The 25,302-nt window shown below is 42.0% G+C and overlaps 1 protein-coding gene across 2 annotated transcripts; it reads left to right on the top strand.

The window, feature by feature from the left end:
• Window positions 1-370: 370 nt before the first annotated feature.
• On the top strand, window positions 371-21,136 carry wu:fa11c10 (protein FAM110A). 2 transcript variants are annotated; one of them, XM_026368246.1, is made up of 3 exons: window positions 371-473; window positions 17,324-17,734; window positions 18,064-21,136. In XM_026368246.1, exon 3 carries the CDS (start codon window positions 18,074-18,076, stop codon window positions 19,499-19,501), a length of 1,428 nt encoding a protein of 475 aa, XP_026224031.1. In that variant the 5' UTR covers window positions 371-473; window positions 17,324-17,734; window positions 18,064-18,073; the 3' UTR covers window positions 19,502-21,136. The 2 variants fall into 2 exon arrangements, with proteins under 2 accessions (XP_026224031.1, XP_026224030.1); XM_026368245.1 differs by lacking the exon at window positions 371-473 and adding an exon at window positions 8,978-9,145.
• Window positions 21,137-25,302: the final 4,166 nt, after the last annotated feature.

The raw sequence follows: 25,302 nt of genomic DNA, 5'->3' as shown, positions 1-25,302 counted from the left end.
CCGGTTTTAATTCTCGCGAGAAGACGTAGTTGCCAAGGTAACGGGCACGCAGCGTCCTCCAAAAGTGTAAAAGGCCCGGACTGACCAATGAGAGGACCCCGACCGTACCAAAATGGAGATCATTTTAGGGGGAGGTTCCAAACGTATCTCATGTGTAAACTATAAAGTAAAGGGAATTCCGCTATTTGCAAATAAGGAGTCGATTATAGGAGGAGTGATTAATCTGTTCATGTTTATAAATGTTGTAATCGGTTTCACAAGTGTGCAACACAGAGCTTTGGTTGTTACACAAACTTCGGACTTTACAGATGGTATGAACCGCGCCAATAGTTGAAAGTTTCTGTGAAAGTGGAAACCGCCGGTCGTCATAAGCTCTGTCAGCGTGGACGAAAAGTACCTGTTTTCTTATATATTAGACGATATAAATGTTAGATTACCATCTTCACTTGTAAAACAAGGACCCGTGGACACAGGTAAGTGGGTCTTTTCTAACAAAGGTGGTCATGTTGAACAGTACATGGCGCATCTGGGTGAAGACCTTTGCCCTCACGTTAACCCCTAGCTTAAAGGTCGTTAGTTAGCCCGGGTTAAAATAAAAATCAGGTCCCCTTACAGTTGGTTAATTAAATGTTTCTGACTCTGTTAACATGGCTTTAATCTTTGGTTCTCTATCAAGTTGGCACCACAGGAAATTATCTTCTTCTTGCCGTTGTCATTGTGTGCCCCCTATGTATTAGCATACAATAGGTTCACAGATTTAACCATCAGTTACCCCAAATGTTAATTGACTAGAGATGTAAATGACCCCAGGAGCTCATTTACAAACACTTACAGCTGTAAAGATATCGCTATAACCCTCAAACCCCATATAAACCATCTTAATGATAACATAAGCAGCCCACTGGACGTTAAAAAGACAAATCTCTCCGAATCAAAACAAAGATGGCGGCAGGGCTCAGCTAAAAAGGAGCAAACACAATTCTGGAACCAAGTTAAAAATATTTTTTTATCCTGCATCAGATAAGTGTGATGATGATGATGATAAGTGATGATATTTTTACTCATATATTTATAACTTAGTCTTCAGTGTTTTTTATTGGCCAATCAATGTCAAAAAAACCAATGGTATCCTTTTTGTCCTCATTGAGGGCCTCAATCTGGGGCTGTATTGTCCTAAGATTTACAACATGGCTGTTGACATGTTTTGCAAAACTGTTGTTCTCTACAATGCCCCTGTCCAATTTAGTCTGTAATGAATGTGTCGTCCACCTCAATTCCTCTGTAATCTGCAGAGAGTATCCTCCTGGAGAGGTGATGTTGGTGAAACCAGCCCTATTCTAGCATCCTAGTTATGGTCTTTGATTCCCAGAACAATGGAAAACGTTGTGAGGTAACACGATGCTTGTTGCATAAGAAGAGGAAGTCTTCTTGACTACTGGAGGATATGAGTGACTCTAGTCTGGTTTAAAGGTCACGCAAAGCTTCACACTGCTTGGCTGTTGTTGTATTTACACCCAGGCTTTCACCAGGGAGAGGAGAGCAGTTCCCTTTTCTCCATCAACAGGAAGTTAAGGCCTGAAATGTACTGGTGTTGAATCATGTGTCCCTTCCTGTATTGGCCTGGCTGCATACAGTATGCTCCTAAGTGAGTCAGCAGGTAAAAACCGGAGTCGGCATAAAAATCATGATGCTTGTGCAGATGACTAAATGGGGGGATACATATTTCATGGGTGATACATCATCACATTCTGTAGGGAAAATTTTCTCCTCTCCTATTATCAGGTTACCAGAATTCCCATTATGACCCTGACTCCTTTGCTTGAAGATAAGATAAGAGATAAACCTTTATTCGTCCCACAGTGGGGAAATTTCCAAATTTGAAAGACATTCTGTTGAACCACTGGCCCCTGTTGTCACCTTAATATATAGTGAACTATACATTGAAAAAAGCTGATTGAATAAAGTATGTTGGTTTAATAATTGGCTGATATTCACTGGGAGTGTAACTCGCTTGCAAAAGCTGTTCACCTCTTGGGCAGCATCAACAAACCCCACCTTGTAATTTCCATTCTTAATCATTCCCAGGCCAGGAATGTGCATCCTGCAGCCTGGAAAAGTCACTTTTTATGGGTCCCTCAGTGAGTGATTATTCATCTGGGGAAAAAACAAAAAAAACACTCTTCTGACTCTTGCTGGGACTGAAAAAGCTTCTATTTAATGTTAATAACAGTTCATAGCAGTAGTGCAGGACTGCTGTGTACATTTCTCTTTTGGAGAATCCGCAGAGACCTTGCTTCCTTCATGAAGACAAGGGAAAACATCAAATGGGAGGAAGAGTATGAGTGGTTGGTGTCTGGAAAGAAGCTTATAGGGTTTTTAACTTAAGCCACAGAACCACCACAACCCACCAGTTTTCAGTCCAGGGGGTGTACTTTTACATTAGTGGTATCAAAGACAGATATTTGCTTGTTCCAGCTTCTCCAGTGTGACGAATTGCTGGTAAAAGCTTCTTCTGTTTTATATAACTGTAAATTGAATATCTTTGGGCTTTGAACGATTTATTGAACAAAACAGGACATTTTAATCCTTCACCATAAAATGTGGGAGCTCATTTTCTTAAATTTTAAATACAAAACTACAAAGAATTTGATTAAGAAATCAGAAATATTTTTTTTGTTGCTCAACCCTGAGCACGTGTTGACGTGTTGACTTCATAGCAACTACCAAAGCCTCTAATGAGGTACTATTGAATATTTGTGGTTTGTGATTTTCTGAAAAATTTGAGAATAATTATTTTGTGGCAAACATAAACGTTTAGTGCAGTGTCTGCTCTGTTCTTTGTTCTTCATAATTTTTGTTGTTGTGCTGGTGCCTCGTTGGGAATTTAGCTCGCCTGGGAAAAAATGAGGGTATCCTTTGTAATTAAGGACTATGGTAGATGTCAGTGGTGGTAATATTAAAGTTTGTACTTAACAGAGTTGACACAGAGACAGACTGCTGGAACATTTAATCTCCTCTGTTACATCAGCCTGCTGGGATGACATGCAAAATAGAGTAACTAACCACTGCAAGTAATGCTTGCCTTGCAAGCCTGTGATTAGTTAGAAAATATATTTTATTTTTCCTACCAAAACCTACATACCATCCATCACAATGAATAGCCTGCAAATAATACTGTAACCATGGCTATATAATGCTCCACTAACTGTGGCTTTTAACATTTTTTGTCAACATCATTGTTGAAGAACAACATAGGAAAATTAGTTTTATTTTTCTTTGCACAGTGTAGGGCATTTATCAATTTTAAACATCTAAAACAAGATTTTTGAGAACACAGTGCTTTTTCTGGGTTTTCTGAGGTTCAACACTGGGAGAGTTAGGTTGAAGTGTTGTGTGTAGATATTACAGGAAAGCAGGAAAGCACACACAGCCCTTATTGCTTGGTGATATTCTTCATGTCACATGGAGCTGCATGGCTCAAATTCTCACACTTGCTGTCTGACTGCTGTCACACTGTTGCAGAGTTTCGCTGACTGTGCAAAGTGTTGCTTGTCTCTGTGTTTTTTCCCTATCTGTCTTTCTGTGGTGTCTCTCAGGGGCAGCTTGGGAATTTGCCATGAAACAGTCTCAGTTTGAAATATCAAATTAAAACACACAAGGCACAACAAATTTATCTAAATCAGTGAATTATTACCTAACAAAACACAATCTGTGTTGTACAGTTTGTGTTAAAGTGATGATGGTCCTCACTTTCTCACTTGAGAAACTGCTACCTTATCATTTATTGCATTGTAATTAAAAAATGCAATAAATGATGGATGCTACATTTGTAATTTTACCTGCAGAAAACATGCATTATGCATGTATTAGATGAGATTTCGTAAACAAAATGTTGGGAACTACACATTATCATGTTTGAAATAGAAAATTAAGAGTTTAAAATTTAAAGGCATGACTAGGTATTAGCCTTTATGGATAATTTGGCTTCAGTATTTTCTTATTCTGCATCAGCATAGAAAAACATGCTTGAAAATGGGATGCCTCACTTCTAAAGAGACATTTGTATCTCTGCTGGTTTCACATTAGGTTAAGCCCTCTCTGGCCCAAATATCCTAGACAGTAAGAGTCATGTGGCTGGAGAGCCCTTCAGTCATTGGCCCTTGGGTGCTCCCAGTTTGGACCAGTTTCCCCCTGAGGAATGAGGTCAGTGTGACTCCTTGTCTCGGCCCGCTGTGTCTCTACTGAACTCTGGATGTCAGCAGATCAGGACTCACATGCTGATTCCTCACATGCAAATCATTCGTCTTGTGTGAATGATCGAAGTTGCGAGCTGGAGAGGTGCTTGCATGATGATGGGACCAAGCAAAACATCATTTATCATTTTGTTTTCAGTGCAGTTGACACTTCAGGCCTCCACACGTAAATAAACATGTTTCGGGTAGCATCACGTGATTCTGTGTTTTACAATACACCAGTTGTGTCTTTATCCACTTAACTGGGATGTTGGTTGTCTGCCATGTGGTTTTGTACCTGTTTTGCTATTTACTGTATACCAACACCCCACACACAGATAAGTCATTTATGGTAATTGGCTTGGAGGCTGAGAACCAGACAGTTAAAGCTGACTCAGACGTGACTACACAAATGCACTATGTGTGTGTCTTTGATATGACACAAAGTATGCTCCTCATTTTGTCTACACGAATCCCTACACACCCAGATTGTGTGAATAGGGAACAGCATTTGCATGTGTGTTCGCTCCTGTAATTTTGTAGGATCTCCATTGTGCACCATCTGCCCCACCCCTTCAAAACACATGACATCAGTCTGAATGCCAGCCTTTTTTCATCATCTGTCATTCCTTTCTGTTTCATTCCCAAAAGGCTGAGTTTCATCACTGCACGTGAGAGGGACCTTTGCCTGTTGTCACAGCCTCAAGCTATTTTTAAGGTCACTATTTGGCAACATGTTTCTTGTTCACCATTATTTACCCTGCCCCCTCCTTACTGGACCCATTGACCTACTAAGCAGAGAGTTTAAACAAACGGCTTTAACACGTCTGAATGTTATATATCCTTACTGCTGTGTCACATTGGGATCGCCTTTACAAAGCTACCGTTATACAGCAGCAAACTGTCTGCAGAGTTACACGTGAGGGTCTCGCTTTCCAAATGAACTGAGATGATAAGGTCAGGGCATTGTTCTCAGTTGTACTGTAGTCTTAACATGCACTTTTTGTTGATCTGATGGCTTCTATAGTAGAAGAATTAAAGTATAAGTGTGGGTGTGAGTAACATATTTTTGAGGTTAATGTACTGTACAGAGATACTAAAGTAATAGATGCCTGTGTAGAAATTGGTAAAATCAGTGGTTGTATAGATCAACAGCCCTCATACAATATGATTGTGGTTGCTCTGAATTTGGCACTGTGACAAGAGGATCAGTGAAGGTAGCTTGAGGTAAAATGCACCTTGATGAAGTGACAGGGATATTAAGTTCATTCACAGAACAGAAAAGGGTGCAAATGTCACTGCTCTTCAAAATATTGACTTGCATACTTTCATTTTACAGGCTGTGTTTTTGTACCATGAGGCAGTAAGGTCTGTTTATCTGTTTGTTTTTCAGAAAGAGTCACTGTAAAGAATTCTTAATATTTAAACAGGCTAAAAATATTTGCTCTGTCTGTATTGCGACATGTTTGAGCATGAGAAAGTCAACATACATTGAATGTCAGTGTAACCACGACTGATAACAAATCCCTCAACATTTGAATTTCAACTGTCGTCTACCATCTGTAAAGTAATTGCATTTACATGGCTGAAGTCATGACATGAGTTGCAAATTTTTGCAGATATATGGACACGGGACAGACATGCAACTTTTTCTGGTTGTCACTGGCAGATGTGTTCTTAACAATTGTTTGGGTCTTGTAATGTGCAACCACTCATGTTATCAGTTTTTTTTTTTTTTTTTGCTAATTATTATATAGAATTTTTTGTGAATGCAACTTTTCCACAGACTGGGACAAACAGGCAGCCTTAGGGCCATAACGGATCAAACCATCAGTTGACCCAGATCAGACGAAAGGGCTTTTTAGTAGCCTAGGATGACTTTTTGTAATTGTTTTGTATTTTCCACTTGTGTCTCATGTTTTTACCAGGAGTGTCCTAAACAACTCCAGTTGATATAAACTTGGAGCACAAAAAATGCTCAATGTCATTCGTTTTTTACTTTGCCCAATCAGATGAATTGAGAAATGTGAGAATTGAGCCTCAGGTGAAGCTTCTGGACCATCCAGTGTACTCTCTGTGATGTTCAGGAACAAACACCTCCGCTTTACCAGTGGCATTCTGCAGTCTGTTTGTGCAGTAAAGAGGTGAACCCGACTTGGAAGATGCATACGTACAAACAAAAGACATTTTGAATTGCGTAAATGTTCTTGTATGAAACTCGGCGTGTGCTTATCTGTTTACTACCCTATGGTTTAAATAGCATATAGTGATCATTTTTGCTCACTCAGCTTAGCCTGACTTTCCCAGAAGATTGATTCCAGTTTAATGCAGTTGGTATCTGCACCAAACCAGGACACAGGGTGACAGAGACAGGGCGTGCTTGGGCATGCCCATGTGTAATATGAGCAGCAATGTGAGATGTTAGCTTGGTGAGTTCCTACATTCGTGGAATGTGCGTGTATGAATGTGTGTGTTATGTACTTTTGATTTTGGTATGAGAGAAAGGAGCTACAGCTGAAGTAAGCTAACACCCCTCACCCTCTTAGTGCTGCTATAAAAAGATATTACCAAGTGATGAATCAAAAAGGAAAATTGTGAGAAGCGTTAATGCTGTGTTTTTGGGGAAATAGTGTCAGTTTAGACTTATTATTGTTTGAAGGAATGAGCATGTGTCTCTGTATCATGGATGACAGAGTATTTAGCCAAATGACAAGGCGCCACACACTTGCACTAATGCTCTTAATCCACCTGCCTCCTCTGTGTCTCCAAGCAAATGTGTGTTCTCATGAAAGTTGGAGACTGGGATACTCACAGGGTATTATGTTTAAGTACCCTGAGGGGAGGAAGTAGGAAGGAAAGTTATATAAAGAGAGGATTGAGACAAAACCTTAAAAAAAATGGTCATAAGACTGGACTTTTGAAGAAAATTGAGAAGCAGAGAAGTGGAGAAATGGAGTGGATGACGGAAATGATGAATGTGACTGATGCTGTTAATGGAGGTAGAGAAGGTGTTGGAATTTGTTTACCCTGGTGAAATATTTGTTAATATCAGTTTGACAATATCTCATTGACTCTTGTTGCTCATGTGTTTTGGAGTTCAGAGGAACCACTTGCTTTCTGTTTACAGTACAGAGTCTGAGTGGAAATCCAATTCACGTTGTTCCCTCTGAAGAATAAACTGACCACCACATGAGTGTGTGCTTGTCTTTAGACCATGGGTGTGGGTGCATGAATCTGTGCATTGGTCTGTGTACACGTGTTTTTGGTGTGCTTGTACCACAGGGAGGTTGGTCGGGTGCACCCCGCCCTGCTGACTCCTTTAAATAAGCACCACTGTGTGGACTGTAAGAAGGAAGGGCATCTCAGCCATGGTGTGCAGTAAGTAAAATAAGCCACTAATAAGTGGATTTGTATATGAATATTCCAGCAAACTTCCTAGTATGTTGCTCTATTAGTTAGAGCATCTCGTGAACTAGTGTTTTATAGTCTATAATGACAGGATATCACTAACCACACCTGTCATAATGATATTCCTTGTTTTTCACTCACCAGTCATTATCCCACTTCCCATCCTGACTTTCTCGTTGTTTGTTGTGAGTTATATTTCTGTAAAAGATGTGATGGCAGAGTGTAAACCTTTTATCCTGTGTTAAACTTGAAAAGAGTTGGTTTGGATGATGTAAATGTATTTATAGGCGTTTCATACGTCCACCCTGTGGTGAAAAGGTCAAGTTCATCAAAGACAGGGGATTGATGTGAAAGTTTTTTGACTTCTATGTATAGTACTGCAATTGTTTGTACAGAGAAATAGTTCAGTAAAAATGAAAACAGAGAAGCAGAATGAGAAGTTCGCTTTGTTTACTTTTTCCCCTTAGCACACAGGTGTGTAACCCAGTTCTGTCAATGCAGGGTTCCCACCTAAATAAATCAGAATAAAGTTTAAGGGGTGTTTTTCCCACAGTGCTGGTCTATGTATATTGTATCTGATATTATTTATAGAAAATTATAGTGGTTTATTTGATCAATCAGAAGGTAAACCGACCTTAATAGTCTAATAATGTTTTGTAAAATAATTTGTAGAGCTGCAGATCAAATAAAATAAGTAATAAATGGTAAATTAACATTTTTTATAAATTAATAATCATTTAATTTTGCTTAATGTAGTAATCTATCTGGTCATGCTGTATTCAAAGGAAGTGATATCGAAATTGTGAACTCTACAAGGACACGTTTTTTAATGGAAGTCTTTTCTGCTACACTTGCTGCCTGGTCGTTTTCAGAGAAAAAAATCCTGATCAAGACACAAGGGATGCATTTTATATTTTCATCAAAAGCACTTCAATTAAAAAAAAAAAAAAGGAAAGTATTTGTCAACAAAGCACTTTACAGCACTAGTTTTAATTGTTTAATTGATAGCTGATCTCTATGTGCCTTTATTGATTGTGATTTTTTGTTTTGTTTTGTTTTTGTGGAGACTTTATCCTTCCCATGCACCACTGCACCAGCACAAAAAACATAAATAACTTTTCTATTTCCTGCACTACCGGTGCCACTGTAAAAGGTAATGGAAATAGCACTTCACAACAATGTCTAGCTATTGAGAAAGTGTCAGGAAGACCACGTAACTGCCAGAAAAAGCGCTGGCTTCTTGCTCACCCAACTCTTTTCCTGCTTTTAGACAGAGAGGGAGGTGTCTTCCTCTGCAGTGGGAGGAGAATAAGAGGAGCACATTACCTTAGGAGCAGAGAGACGCTCAGGTTAGTGTTCATTTGGCTCAACACATACAGACGCTGGTAGCAGCTGAAAGCAGCCGTGCTGACTCCGAGCTCCTACCTGCTTCTTTTAGTGCCACTTTGGGACTCTGGTGATTTGAAGTTGCTTTCTAATTCCTCCTGTGATCCTATACACATCATGTAAGTAAACTTTACTGTCTGTCAGATATCAGTGTGCCTACAGTGTGTAGACATGGGGCTGTGTTTATGTACTAAAACGGGGGAGGGCTTGGAGGGTATGTAGAGACTGTAACCCTAACTTTTTAACTTTTTATTTTTTTAATGAAAATATCTTCACTTCTTCATTGGTAATACCTAAAACCTAGGATGGTGGCAAGAGGACAAGCCTGATGTCTTTAGTGTGACTCTTTGTTTTACCATACTGAGCAAATGAAAACATAAATTATAATAGATGCAGCTATTGTCTCTTTCAGTTTCCTGTGTCTGTGCTTCCTTCTTAAAAAAAACACACACACACACAAAAAAAAATCTTGATTATAACATTTGGCAACTCTGCTCCAGGATAATTTACATTCTCTCAGCTCTGTCAGCTGTAACGTGGTGAGAGGCTGCGCGGCATGCTGGTAGAGTGCATGGATTGTACTTACAACAAGTTTAATAGGGGCTTTTTATTTCAGGTAGAAACAGACGGTGTCATTGTGCCAGAGGTGCCTCAGTTTATCTCAGACTATATAATGGTCAATGATCTGACAAATTGTGATGACCTTATCTGTCCCTCCTTTCTCAGGTGGCTTTACTTGTGTGCATATGTTGAGGGTGTATAACCTCAGGCTGTTGGCTAAGACAAACAGAAACTCGCCTTTTTCGCCACACTCCAGACTTTCAGCACTTCTCTCTGTCAGTGGGGAGGTAATCAGGGATTATAAACGGTTGGAGAATAAGTGCTGTGTGTGACAATATGTACTTGTTCTTGTGAGTGTAACCAACGGTATGTGTGAGTAAAATACTTCCTGTATCCAAGCCAACAGTGAGGCCTAGCCATTGAGGCGACTCCAGTGACCACTCTCCCTCCCACCAGCATGTGTGTGTGTGTGTGTGTGTTGGCTTTAGCTAAAGGAGGACAGCAGTATGTGATTGTGTCCCCGCCTGCATTTCGCTGGAATGTGTTCATCATCACATTAAAGTGGGGGTATCTTCTCTCTCCTCACATTTTTTGTTGCCTTCAGGCTCTGCTATTGCAGCACTGAGCTGTGCATGTGTGTGTTTCATGCAGCTGTGTGTCTTTTTTAATATTCAGTTGTCATTGCCTTACTTACTTACTTACTTACTTACTTACTTACTTACTTACTTACTTGTACAGTGGCAAGAAAAATTATGTGAACCTTTTTGGAATTTCATGGTTTTCTGCATTCATTTATCATAAAACATGATCTGATCTTCATCTAAGTCAAATATAATGTGCCTAAAGTAATAACACAAAACAAATTCTAATCATTCATGTCTTTATTTAGAACAACCATTAAAAACCTCATAGTGTATAGATAAAGTATGTGAACCCTTGTCCTCAAAAAACCTAATTGGAATAAGGTGTTAGCATAAATAAAGAAAATTAGTTTGGAGCTGTGGACTAGAGCTAATTAGACTGACAAAATACACTCTAACTTTTTAAGCTTTGCAGCGCATAAGAAGAATACACTTATGTAAGCAATGCCTCACCAAAAGGAGAAAAGTGATTTACATAAGGCTGGAAAGGGTTACAAAGTGATGTCAAAGACTACAGTTAGGTATACAAATCATACAAATGGAGACACGTTGGGACTGTTGCTACTCTACCAAGAAGTGGGCGGCCAGTCAAAATGACCCCAAGAGCACAACAAACACTCATCAATGAGGTAAAGAAACAACCCTGAGTGACAGCCAAAGATTTAAAGGCATCATTGGAATTGGCAAACAACGGCCCGGTCTGATCCACAGCTACAGGAAGCACCAGCCGGTTATTAATTCTAAGGGTTGAAATAATTTTTCCACTATCACTGAGGGTTTTATGGTTGTTCTCAATAAAGACATGATATATCAGATTTATTAGATTATTTTAGGCTCATTATTTTTGTTAATACTCTTGACTTAGATCATCAGATGATGTGTTAGGACAAATTAATGCAGAAAACCATGAAATTCCAAAGGGTTCACATACTTTTTCTTGCCACTGTATATCCCCAGGTATGTGTGTGTCCTAACAGGTTAGCTCAAGCTGCAATCTAAGAAGAAATGACCTGAGCAGTGACCCAGACACACGTATACATACCTTTATCTTCCAAAACTAGATCTGCAGATCGGTTTCAGGAGTATCATAACATTTCCTATGATCAGCAGAAATTCTGTGCTGGATCAGAGTTATTTCACCCTCTAGAGGTTCAGCATTGCAGAAACGCTCCACGTGCATTGTAAATCAGAGCAGTTGTAATCCTGCATGTTGGTTATCCAATTGAGAAAAATAATCTCCAAATGTCAGAATTATTACATCTGACATAAAACAGAATCTAAAACTTAGGGTTGGCTTGTTCCCTGACAAAGTGCAGCATCATTTTCTTTTCCATTTTGCTAATTCTGGAGTGAAGTGTTCCACACAAACATTACAAAGGTGACACTGGCACTGGACATTCATTGACATCCATTGATTGTTTTTGAGTAGTAGCTGTCTAAATTGCATCAGTTTGGACAATGGCAATGTGAAACTGTTGTATTTTATTATAGTTTACATTTAAAATGCATATAAATCTTTTTTTTTCTTATATTGTCTTACAAATGACAGATGTTATGTTTGTATTCGCTGCTGGGTTCAGTTTTCCTGGGGGAAGACACCTGCTCACCACTGATTACTTAGTCAGTCAAAGCTCTTAATGTGACATAAACACACACACGCACACACAGATAATGAGGATGTTGACATCCATGGGTGGAAAGCTACACACATGGACATATGCACTGGACCCCTCCACACCCGTGGGTGCAATTGTGCATGGATGTGTGTGTTTCCTGGGGACACAGAAGCAGACAGGGGTGAGCAGAGGTGCAGAAGGGGCTTTAATTTGGGAGAGCCATTCAAAGAAGGAGCTGGATGCTATAATAACTATATACATAAGACCCGATGGTTGTTTTTACAGTTGACTAGACCCAAGTGTATATAACGGTTACATAACGGTGTAGTCCAGACACTTCAGTCATGCATGCCAGTCGGGTTCTTTATCCAGCCAAGGGCTGTTTCTTTTTATTTTTTGTAGGAAATGAGCAGTGTTGTCACAGCTGATGCTGCACAGCACTGTCTGGTGAAGCCAGTGCATTAAGGGTTGAATCCTGAGAGCTCTGGTGCTGTGGTGCTCGCCTCTCTGTCTTCATTAGCTTTCTTTGGAGCTTCCTAAATCAGCCCTGAGGGGGAGTGGCTGATAACCTTTTGAACTCTTGGTTTAAGGTTGTTATTGACTTAAAAACTGAAGCCTGTGTCCCAGTAGGGTGATGGGCCGGGGCATGTGTTGCACACACATAATCTGATATGTTTATAAACAGGTTGTGGCCTCTTTCCCATGAGCTTAAACACAATTGAAAATCATTAAAGCAGTACAACAGGAATATGCTTAACTGATTCACTTAACGCTGAAGAGACGAGTTTGTCAGTGGAGACGTTACAGAAAGGTGCTGCAGTATTTAGTTCAGTTTCACTGTACCTCGGTTCCTTGCTCCAGTGACATTGCAGATGACTTGATTACATGGCAGTTTCAGTGGGGGGTTAGGGTGTTTCTGATGCCATTTGTCATGCAGGTTGGGCAGAGTATATATTCTGCTTGAGTCTTGTTAAAACTAGTAGTAATGAGGCAATCTGTAATTGCGTAGGACACTGAATCTCTGTTGAGGTTATTCTCTTACAGTGTGTATCCAACAATAATAATTTGTTGTAGACAGGAGGTAGAAGACGGTAAAGAAAACGTTAAATGCATGTACATGTCATGTATAATTTCATGTCAAATTGTGTCTGTGATCCTTGAGTTTTCAAAAAGATTTTATACTTTTTTTATAGTTAAGTTTGTTTTGTTGTTTCTGTTTCTGTTACTATTTCTCAATAAAAGCATTGTGTGATTCCTCTACAGTGGTTTGAAGTACACTGAGGCATCATGGCAAAGACTCAAGTCCAGAAATAGATGGTCCAAGGTCACTGTAAGACAGGGTCGACCTGATGGTCACACACACAGTCAGAAGCAAACACACTGGCCGAGCATGTTTGTTTGTTTTTGTCTTTCTCACACACTTCCTGTTGTGAAATGCGTCACAGCTTCCTGCTCATCCCTCCAGTGAGCGATGAACCTGAAAATTCACTGCTGACTAACTGGCTGCAAAATCCCAGGTTTTCTTTCTCTCTGGTCTTTAGAGTACGGGTGACTCATTCAAAGGATAATGAAGATACTCACTTGTTAATGCGTAGTTGTGTTGTGCCTGAGTCAGTCACCTCCAGCATAGGATATTCTTGTAGTCACTGAAAGAAAAAGTTGTTTTTCTTTTTCTGAGTTTGGACAGGAGGAGATTTCTGGTGACATATATGTAGGTGGGGTTTTGTTTTCTATACAGTCTAGGGTCATTGTCCGCTGGGACCAAGGCCACAGCGATATGACAAGCCAGCTGGCGTCAAAGAATACACACACAAATGCACGTGGATCCTGTCCCACAGTTTGTGGACTGTCTGAGTGCTGCATCTTCCTGTTTTTTTTTTTTTTTTTTTTTTTTTGTGATGTCTCGGGACATTTTCTTGGAAGAAAAGTTTAAAAATCATCAGATATAGCCCGTGTTTCCTCCCTCTTCCATGAAAGGCCACTTCCTCACGTGTTTTCTACTAGAAAATATTGGTTGGTCTTATTTCCCTCAGTAATAGTCTCTTCCTGTAATTAGTGATTGGAGCTCATGTTTGTTAGCTGACCGTAGTCCAGCTAGTCATCTCTTCTGCCACTCTATCAGACATCACTGGTCATTGAAACAGAATTAAAAACATGCATTTCTTCTCTACTTCTCCTTCTTTGTTTGTAACATATTGTGTTCGAGAAACAATCCCTCAAACACATATAGCAGACATCGTAAGCCGTATCATTACCCACTAATATGATGGTTGGAAAGCCAAATGTAAAAGCAGTCAGATTCATAACAACACAGTGGTTAGCATAGTTTTCTGATAATCGACCCGGGGAAGAAATATCATTCCTTGGTCTGACGCTGCGGTTGGTGCCTGTGGTTCGCTTGTCGCTGTTTGGAGACATCAGCTGTTTGTGTAACTGCAGAACAGAACATGAATGGAAAGCAAAAGATGGAAAGTTTAAAAAAAAAACAAAAACAAGACCGACCGTTTTCTTCTAACGAGAAATCTACATACACACACAGATCCATTGACTGTTGATGTTTGATCCATTAACACCTTGTTGTATGGCAGCCAGAGCTTTAACAGGCTTTTAGCTGTCCGACCATGTACACTGAGGATTTAAATGACAATAGGGGCTGGTTTTAGGAACGGGGGACTATCCTGGCTGACAGTATTTGCATTTGTAGATGGACTTTCTAAACGAAGGAATGTAACTTCAAAATCTGATCTCCATAAAGTGCAAACTAATTTAGCAGCTTTCATTTGACAGTTTAAGTCCTTTTGTTCTTTATTATTGGACCCTTGCACCATCAGTAATTATTGTTATTAGTTCTAACTATTTCTCTTCAGTTCTCCACCTCCAGCAGGTAACAAAGAGACTGAATAATGAGTGGGTCGTGGGATTAGAATTATCAGCTGAAATGGGTTTACGTGGGTGTGACGGGGATGTTTTGTGTGTGTGTGTGTGTGTGTGTGTGTTTGCAGGCACACAACTCTTGCCTTGCTGTTAAAACCTTGCCTTGTGTTTTATAGTGTGTATAGTGGTAACTCATAAATTCCCAGAACAATTGACGATTGTGACTACAGTAAAGATTGTGTCATAGAGGTATATAAACAAACAGGGACTGAGCCTTTAAATTACATTATGATATGCTGTTAAGACGAGACGGAGGAAGCCAGGACGGTACGTGTCTTCTTTTTAAACCATAAAACAATGAATTGAAACATCTGTCAAAGTATTTTTGCCACTTCCAAATGACTAAATCCAGCCTATCTAAGACATTGGCCTTTTTGTGGACATGAAAAGGGTCTAAATTTGGACCAAAAGGATGTTTTTTTTCTCCCAGGAGAGGCCTGTGAGGGTAATGACACAGCATACTAAACCAGAGGTGGATGAGGTTTCTGTGACCAAACATTTGTCTTCTTTGTTTCTGGTAAAAACATCTTTATCATGAGTTTCAATGAATGGATACATAAACAACAATGTATGTAATTACCTATAGCTATTTTTGTGTCCTTTTTTTTTCCTGGTGTTTGCCGATGTCATTGAAGATCTGTTATGGAAGGGTGTAGGTCCTCTCTTTAGGAGATTTACAAGAAAAGATTGTTTTGGAACAGGAGGGATCACTCAAATACACTCCATCATCAAAAATGAATGGAAAAACAAATGCATACACATTGTACAGACATATATTGCTTAAATGCCAAGGCTTACTTTAGTTAATATGATCTCAATGTGTTTAGTTGTTCTCTACCGATACTATATTGATCCTAAAGTTTTTACTCAGGTTGGGCACTAGCGTTGTGCAGGGGCTTGTTGACAGAAACACCACACACATTCATTTGTGTGTCAAAAGGACCTTTTGCATTGTGGATAATGTAGGTTTTGGTGAGCAACATACTAAATTCATGGAGTAACAAAGACAGGTGTGTCTGTCTCCCCCTTTTTTGAAAGGCCATGAATCTCATATGGGATGACGTCATTATCTCGTCTACATCTTATCTAGAGTTTCTTCCTCTTTCTCCAACTGAAACTAACTGAACAATTCTTCTTTTTTGCCTATAAGTTGTGAAATTTTCTTCTCACTTGGAGCGTTCAGTATTTCCATAATAGCATTTTTACTCCATCCCTCTGAATGCAGTCCTAAGGGATTTGCCTAAAGGCTTTTGGTAGCGTGGTGTTTGTGGATCATTATTTTCTGTGATGCAAATGGTTTTTAATTTAATCTGGACTATTTTAGACTCTTTGGTTTGTCACACGGTTAAGATGAAAGCGAAGCGTGTGACTATGTGTGTGCGCATTTCTCAGGGTTTTCAAAGCTCCTGAAGTATCTGAAAGCAAGTGTGTCCAAGTATAAGATGTCATGGTTGTTTTTGCTCTGTCTGCTGTTTGGGGATGAGAGCAACATAATGTGGGAGAAACAAGGTCACATGTTGAGAGAGAGATAGGAAAGTAAGAGGGTTATAAAAAGACTAATTAAAAATGTGTGGATAGATTGGGTAGATATGTTCAAGGTGGAGGTGAGGAGGAGAAGGAGGAGGAGGGAGAGAAACTGCAAAGAGGGTGTGATGTAACCCTGGAGTATAGTGCTGTAATAGATGAGGAGTGGAGGAGTGAAGAGTGCAGGGGGTGGGGGTGGGGGTGGAGGATTGTTTTTCTGGGGTATTAAAATTAGAGAAACACAGGAAAATAGTGTGTGCATCAGCGGTGCTTTGAGCTGCTGAAACAGTAATTGGGTGCTAAAGAGTAGAAAGGGGGAAAACTTAGGCAGGTTTTTAGACACCAGCACCAGCTAAATGGTTAAAACACAAATTAAAGCAGAATTAGACTCAGAAGAAGATAATCCTCCATTGTTTACTGTTTCTCTGTTGTTATACTTTGTCTCTACTATGACTGGCAGGCTTTCTGTGTTATTCACAATGTTTTCATAGCCCCCTACTGAGCTTGATGCAAGTCAATGTAAAAGAACAAAATAAATTGCAGCTGTTTTGCCCGTTGTCCACTTCTCTCCCCCCGCCACCCTTTTTTCTCCCTTTCAAAGAATTTTCATTTGAATGAAAACCCTCCCTTAGTGTTTTGTTGTGTTCGGAGGGGGGAGGGGGGCCAATTGGTCAGAGTCTCTATCGAGGTGGACCAATGCGAGCACACCTCCTGTCTACCGCTCCGCCCCCCAGTGCCCCACAGAGGCCTCTCGCCTGACGTGTGATTGGCCGGCTGGGAGGAGCCACACTCTGTATTAAAGCTTGTCCCGTCTGCTTCACTTCAGTGTTGAAGAGAGTCTCTGCCTGTCAGCTGGAGAAGTGTGTGTGTGTGTGTGAGTGTGTGAGAGAGAGAGAGAGAGAGCGGGGGAGACGGAGAGAATGTATGTGTGTGTGGAAGCTTTTGTTTATGAGGCGACGTGGAAAGCGAAGCACTCTACCGTTATCTGACGTGGACTTTATCTCTTTTTAACCCCCTCCAGGACTGTGGGGCTCCCCAGCTGAGTTGTCTGCTGGGCGCTTGTGTACGATCACAGCTGGATGGATTGACAGGGGCTGAACACACGAGTTGGACGGAGGCTGTGAAAGGGATCGTAAAAGCTGCTGTGTTGCTGTTATCATTGCCAGCTGATCTGCCAGAGCTGCATTTTGGATAAAGCGCTCCAATCGGCTGCACTGTGGTTGACGGGTGACCCCGATCTGCAGCCTAATCCACTTTTGGGTCACTGCTGAGCTAATAGAGGTGCTCTGACCAGGCCTGATGTGGAATTTGAACCAGACTAACCCAGTCCCACAAGAAGCCTCTCACTGAGCCTGGACTGGGAAAAAGAAAGGATAAAAGAGCCAGACGGTTGACGGAGAGGAGAGAAGTGAGAGCAGTAGCACAGAGACCGGTAAGGAAGTTAAAGGGGGTTCTGGGGGTGAGTGTTGGAGGAGGGGGAGTAGAGTGGGAAGAATAGAGAATACAAAAGAGCTATTTTTTAAGCTTAGAGAGGACATGTGGGACCTCTAAAAGGTGCATGGGCCATTAAAGCCCCACTCTCACCCATATCTCCTCAGTTCTTGTAGTTTACACTGCACATGCTTGTGAGCTATAAAACCCTGAACACAATAAATACAGGGAAGTGAACTCTACTCTCCTCCTCCCCTGTTTTTTTCTGTGCACATAGTTTGCACCATTTCCAAAATCTTGTGACTGACAGGAAGTCTTTCTCTCTGTTAGTTCTTCCAGGATGCCGGTGGAGACCCTGCGGCCGTCAGACGGTCGTCTGACCGGAGCTCCCTTCACCTCTGCAATGCCCTTCAGGATACTTAACAAGGGTCCAGACTACTTCCGTCGCCAGGCTGAGCCTGGGGTTCGTAAACTGAGTGCAGTAGAGCGCCTGGAGGCAGACAAGGCCAAATATGTTAAGAGCCAGCAGGTGGCCCTCACCCGCCAGGCCCCCATCAAACCACCAATCATCCGTAAGCCCCTCGTTCCTCCAGGGATGATGCTCCAGTGCCAGATCAGCACTCCTCCAGCCCGCAAAGTTCCCCGCTGCCCAGCGGATGTGGAGAGTGGAGGGGGGAGAGAGGTACTAGGAGTGAGAAGAGGACCTGCTCTTAACTTGGATATTCTTAATAATCTAATCAATGATGTATGTGATGGACCATTGCCCTCTTCTCAGTCCTCTTCCTCTACCTCCCCTTCCTCCTCGTCTCCTTCATCTGGAGCTAAGAGCATCGGCAGTAGTCTGTCAGCAGAACAGGAGAGGAGCAACCGACTCCTCAACAACCTCAAACCATTGAATCAAGGCACCATTAACTCGTCATCCACCTCCTCCTGCACTTCCTCACCGCTCATTAATAACCTCCGAGCCCCTGCCACTGAACTCGCACACCGTCCACCCCCTGTCCCCGCACGGACACCCCGCATTGGGGTTCCAGCGCCCTATAGTTCTCCTAACTCAGTGACTGTGCGCAGGGTGGATGTTCGGCCTCAGGCTGAAATACGGAAGCCGCAAAGGGCCCAGCTGCAGCCTCTGCTCAGGCCCAGACAGACTGCCCAGGGGCAAGTTGCACACCCACAGGTCCCTCCTCCACCACCACCCCCTTCCTCTCAGATACAACCCCAATCACACCCCCAGCTCACAACTCCCTCGCAAACTCTGCCATCCCCTCCAGCCTACCTGCCACCCAGTCCTATGTTGGTCCGAGCGGGCATGATCCCTCCAGCTTCCCCTGCTTTCACCCGTATATCAAATGCCAGCTCCAGGGGGTCTGGTCGTAAGCACCCATCTCTGCATCGCTCCAAGTCGGACCTGAGTGACCGCTACTCTCGTGCAACAGCTGACCTGGAGCGTTTCTTCAACTACTGTGGGCTGGACCCAGAGGAGGTGGAGGGGATGGGTGGCGTGGAGTGCTTCACAAGAGCCAACTCGGACATTGTGTCTGTCTCCAAGCTTCGCAGCGTCAGCACACCAAGCTCGGAGTGCGGGGACGAGGCTGACCGGGCGAGGGATGAAGGGGGAGACGATGACGACGATGAGGATGGGCCCGCCAGAGCCAACGAACGGGTCCCTTACGGCATCTCGGTCATCGAGAGGAACGCTCGAGTCATCAAGTGGCTGTACGGCATCCGTCAAGCCAGAGATGCTAATAATGCGGTTTCTAATGTATAGACACAAAAGGACTTAAAGACTTGAAAGGACTTGAAAGAAAAACAGGGAAGCAGGACTTGTTATACACATCTCAAGAAGGAAGGTCCATCTGTTCATCTTCTGCTGCCTTACATCACATTTGTGGATAATTCAGGAGTTGTTTTTCTGTTTCCCATGAAGACTCACTTTTGTTTAGGAAATTACACATTGGTAATTTTTGGTCTGCTTCCCTGCAAGACTAAAATGATGTTACATTTCCCCTTTTCCTTCTTGTATAACAATATTGGTATATGAAAGCAATAATTGACCAGTATAAATGATAATGGTGAGGATGAAGCCAGAGGATGTTTGCAATTGTGGTTCCTCATATAAAGGTACTGTTTGTGTGTGTGTGTGTGTGTGTGTGTGTGTGTGTGCGTCTGTTTGTGTGTCTGCCACAACTTGGCAGCTCAAAGCCATACTGGAAATTGGCTAGAAGCTGCTGGAGAGCTACGATGTGGTGACTTTTAAGAAAGCCAGGAAGAGAACCCCGTTGATACTGTGAAACGTCACAAAAAAAGCTTCCATAAACATTTGTATTTTCAAAAATCTTTTGGCTGTAAGACTGTTATTATACACTTTTCTTTGTCAGCATGTGAGTGGAACATTTGTATACATTTATTTTAGGGTATGCCATCGAAACAACGCACACACATTTCTCTCACATGAATAATCACTTCAAGGCACGGGCATACATTCAGGTCAATTACAGTAAATGTGGTAGCAACTGCCACTAGTGCTGTCTGTATATCTGACTGTAACATTGTCTAGTGGTGTGTGTTTGCATCTGACACGTGATCTCATGTCTTTTCGCTGTGCTGGTGCAGTGAGGAATCTCTTGACTATGTATGTCTTGGTACAGGTGAGGGCACAGGCCGTATGATGAGGGATGGTTGAAGTAAGTGTAGCATGAAAACGTTATTTTGCATCCAGAGAGATTGAGAGAAAATCAAAGGGCGGATAAAAGGAAGACTAAAGAGGAAATAAAAAAGATATTTATGGTATAAATAATCATATCTGTGGGTCTAAAAGAGTCTCAGGAAGATATTCTTGGTATACCAATGAAAAAGGACCAATATTTATTGGAAAGATTTAATTTAATTTTAATATTGGATAATTGTACAGAACTCAATCTTTTTGCTCATGAGTGCAATCTGATCACATCTACTACAACTACAGTTTATGTAGGATCACATTTAAACACACATGGAAACACAGACACCAGTAACACGTGTGAAAGTTGTAAGCATGAGAACTGTATGTGTAGCGTGTGTCCTGCTGCTCGGTGGGGAGCGCTAAAGAAACTGAGACTTGTGTATTTATTTGGCTTCCTGTTTGTCGCAGTGGGAGTGAGAAAGGTCCGCCTGCCCCCGAACCCGTTCTCCGCCCTCTGCACCGACTTCCTTTACCTTTTTAACTGTTCGGTTTGATCGCCGTGCACATCTGTGTCCATCGCAGGTAGAGCAGCAGCAGTCAGATCAGAGGGCTGGAGAACGTAGGTGATCGAGCGGTGCTGTTGAATCCGGCACTGGATGCCTAAAGAGTCTACAAGTGAGAAATCCAAAATGCTTTACCATGGTGTATTCTAAACAGTTAATAAAAAAGTTGTTAAAGTCTGTTCACGTTCACTGTTTTTCTTTTCTTCCCTGACTTTCAAGTGTGCCGTGAATATCACGATGGATCCACCTGGTTTCAGCCCCTCTCCTCTGATTTCTTTAGTGTTTTGGGAGTTTAGAACCTGCTGCTGCCAAGTTTTCTGTTTATAGGCTGGAATCTGGTGCGGGTCCAGCTCAACAGAGGCAGGTGTTTGGCCCCGTCAAATCTAATTTCAGCATCAATTATTGACGCACAGCACTTCCACTGAGCTTCCCTGGATGTTGTTGTTTACTTTGATCGTGTTCGACTGCTCCTGTTTAGCTGGCAAAACGTGGACACGCACACCATCTCTCACTCGCACTCTGCTCTCAGACTCAGTCCTCTTTTAGTCTCTTACATTAAACTGCACTGGTTGAATTATTGTGGGCATCACACTGCAGTCTGATGGGGTGTCGTGATTACCTCCCCTCCACCACTTACACCTCCAGTACCACACTCCAAAGCTCTAGACCCCTCTTAAAAAATACTGCTCAATAAAACACAGCTGCTGTGTGCGTTCATAGCACTTTATGCTAAAACAAAAACATTACATTCACAGGTTTAGATCCCCTGTTTAGCTCTTAGCTCAAGAGCAGTAAACCACACTGTGTGTCTGCACGGTCTGGGATCAGATTCAGGTTCCCTTCTCAAGCTGGCCTACCCTACACAGACTCACAGTGCCACTTCTGATGAGCACTTCTGCTGTTTGGCAGCTTCTCTCTGAGTTATGCAATCACGGGCAGCTTTCAGGCAGCTGGACTGTGGCTAGTGCCCCCCTCCCCACACACACACCTCCCCACAGTGGCCTAGCTTGTCAAACATCACAGCCTGTTGACATCACTGGATGCTTGATCTCCTCCAGAACGTGGCCTTGATTTACGGTTCTCACAATTTACTGTTTTTAATGATGCGGGTGGCTGGAGGATTGACGATTGATGGTAGAGTGAAGCGCGCCGTTGCAAATGATAAATATTGCTGCTTGAGGCTGGGCAGCATGACAGAAGGAGCCTGATGTCCCAGAGATGGAGGGTGAGAAACGCAGATCTGAAAGACTGACAGATTGCAGTAGTTTAAACACTCTGAAATGGAGAGGATGAGAGAGAAAGAAGGGAAAAATGGAGAAAAGAGAAGAGTTATATGAGAAAATGCTGTAAGTGTGAAAGTGATTTGACGCATATAGATACAGCAGATGGATGGATTATTAGAGGAACAAATAACCTCAGTCTTGGAGCAGCTGAGCTTCAACACTGAATAAGTGAGATCAGCAACTCTGCACGTTGTACTGACAAAATTATTATCAAGCACTGAAACTAAATTAGACGCAGTTCTTTCTCTCAGCAGTTAGAAAACGTTCGTGCAGCAACACACAGTTAACTTTGGCTCAAAACTGGTTTTAGTCTTTTCACAATAGTGACTCTTCTTGTGTCACACTGCAGCTGCTCACTTACTTTCACTCTTGCACAGTTAGTGCAGCGACAGTGACGCTAATCATATCGATCATACAGAATCATATAAAGTGTCTGGTGTTATCTGGTCCGTCAACTGAAACACTGGATGACATAACAACACGACGCAGGTTTATTGCTTCCTAGAACGACGTTTAATAAGTTGACAGCTTGTATTAACCCTGCTCTCAGTCCTAGTGACAGCGTATTATCATTAAAGATATAGAAGCTCTCTGAAAGTAAGTGCTATAGCAGAGTCCTGCACTGGGTCAACTAGTCTATCCACTAGACTGTGGGATGTACTTTACACAAAACAGCACAAAACCTCTGAGCAGCCAACGTGGTGACTGCAGCCTCTGTGTTAATCATGTAACGCACTGACCCCAAATGTTATTTTTATTTTTCTGATTCAAACTGAATCGGTTTATTACCATAATTTGCCATACTGGACCTGTGAGGGGCTCTAATGTGCTGATCTACATGTTTCATATGGTCACCTTGGTTGTTTTGTTGCAGCTTCTTATCAGTTTTCCAGTTTGAAGGATGAGTCCATACATTTCTTATTTGTTTTCTATCACAAGTGGTAACTGAAGGAAGTTCTCTCATATTTTCTGATTTTTAAAGTTACTTAGTTAGTTAAGTTAATGTTTTAATGATCTCAAATTAATAGGGGCAGCTCACTAGTAGGCTAATGGTTTGTGTGCATGTGACTGCACTGTGTCTGGCTGGGGACCTTCGTTGCATGTGACATCCTCTTTCTCTGCCCATGTTTCCTGTCTCCCTCTCCATTGTCAAACTCAGTAAAGGTTAAATGCCACTAAAAGGGGGGAAAGGGCATGTAACAAATGTAGAAAACGTAGAATTGAACCAGGCATGTCACAGTTATATGTCTCTTAACGTCTTGGCTGCCAGAAGACTGGACTGGATTTTCCAGACTGGACTCTGTGGTGCAGAGATAATGAAAAATAAACTTCACTGAGAACATTTCTTCCCTAAAAAGGACAGTGGGGCAAAGACCAGGGCTTATGCTGCAGATATAAATAGAAAGACAGAGAACACAGATTGACAGTTGCTGCCAGGTTTTGCTTCAAGCTGTCATAGTTTTTGTTTTGGCCAACTCATCACATGATGCGCTTTGGTTCTTCAGACCTATCTGTGCAGTTTACGTAATGAACTAGTCAGTCTGCTACGATAATTCCCTTGTTTTTATCCTCTCACAGTCTCACAGTTGCATAACCAAGAGTGGACACCTCTAACCTGCTCCCCGGGGTGATGTGAAGAGTCAAAAAGGCTAAATGCTTGAGCTTTGGGACGGGAACACATGTCCCACAGGATAAGATGTCTCTGCCTTCTGCGCTCTCCCTGTGGACAGATGAGGAAAACGCGCCAAGAACCATCTTTGTGTCATTCTCATACTCTCTCTCTCTCGTTCTGTGTCTCTCCCACAGAGGCTGACCATATGTCTATATTTACAGAGAGATCAGCTGGGACATGGCGTCATGTCAGAACACAAAAACACACACAGGCCGTTTGTGTTTGTGTGAGCTCTGTTTGCGTGTCTCAGTCTTATTCGTGATGTGTTTCAGAGTCCTCTGCTGTGAGTGTGCGAACGTGTTTTTATGGTGTTCACATGCAGAGGATGCTTCTGTGTGAGCATGCATGCCGCTTAAATCTGCATTTGCGCTTGTGTGTGTTGTTGACTCCAGTGTGGTGAGCGTGTAAATGCTGTATATATATATGTGTGTGTGTGTGTGTGTGTGTATGTGTGTGAGACAGAGATGCTGGCTTTCAAACTGTATATTGCTTGATCCTAGGAGCACTGCTAATGTATGTCAGAGCTTGATATAGTCATTCTGAGCGGCGTCAGTGCAGAGAGTGATAAGCTGATTAAAGTGCTGGGGCAGATGGGATCTCTGTGTTTTTGACTATATTTACGTGTGTGTGTGCCACTCTCTGGGCCTATAGTAGAACCCGTGGGAAAACAAAACTGGAATGTCTGTGTTAGCTTAACGCTTTGTTGTAGAGCACTGTGATGCTTCTCTTATCTCTTGACATCCATCTTTCTGTCTTCCTCCCTCTGTCTCTATCTGACCATCTAAATCATATCAGCTCTGGGCACCGGCTGCTGCGCAAACACACACAACAAATTCAGTTTTTCTTATGCTCATCTACACGTTTGGATGCGGAGCAGCTTTAATCTTTCATCCAGTCGGCCTCAGATAGGATCAAACTAGCAAATACCCTCAATCTTGTTCCAGGCTTTTAAATTTAGCTGGTGACACTGAGCATAGTTGCGTAAATTCATGTGTAAAGAATTCAAAGAATCCAGCTGAAGCCATGAAAGTGTCACTGTGTAACGTCTATACTCATCTGCAGCAATTAAAACAAACATAATGGTAGGTTGGATTTCCTGCGAAGATGTCTTCGTTTTCACTCTTTGAGCCGACGCCACAGGCTGTTTCGCTGACGACTTGAGTGAAAGTGACAGTGAAATGATCTTTTTCAACCCTCCTGAGTCAAATTCTTTCCAATATTTTAGTTGGTGCTGTTGTTCAGACCATCCAGCCCACTACAGCTGAAATCCAGCAGAACCAGTATTCAGATCTCTTTTAATTCGAACAGAGTAATAAAGTCACACCGACATCACTTTAGTTAGACGCCATCACGTGTTTCATTTATGCCTCACAATCACGGATGGATCAC

This window comes from Anabas testudineus, chromosome 7 (genome assembly GCF_900324465.2).
Source record: "Anabas testudineus chromosome 7, fAnaTes1.2, whole genome shotgun sequence".
NCBI classification, from domain to species: Eukaryota; Metazoa; Chordata; class Actinopteri; order Anabantiformes; family Anabantidae; genus Anabas; species Anabas testudineus.
Note: the sequence above shows the minus strand (reverse complement) of the source record. Positions and strands in the feature narration are given on the sequence as shown.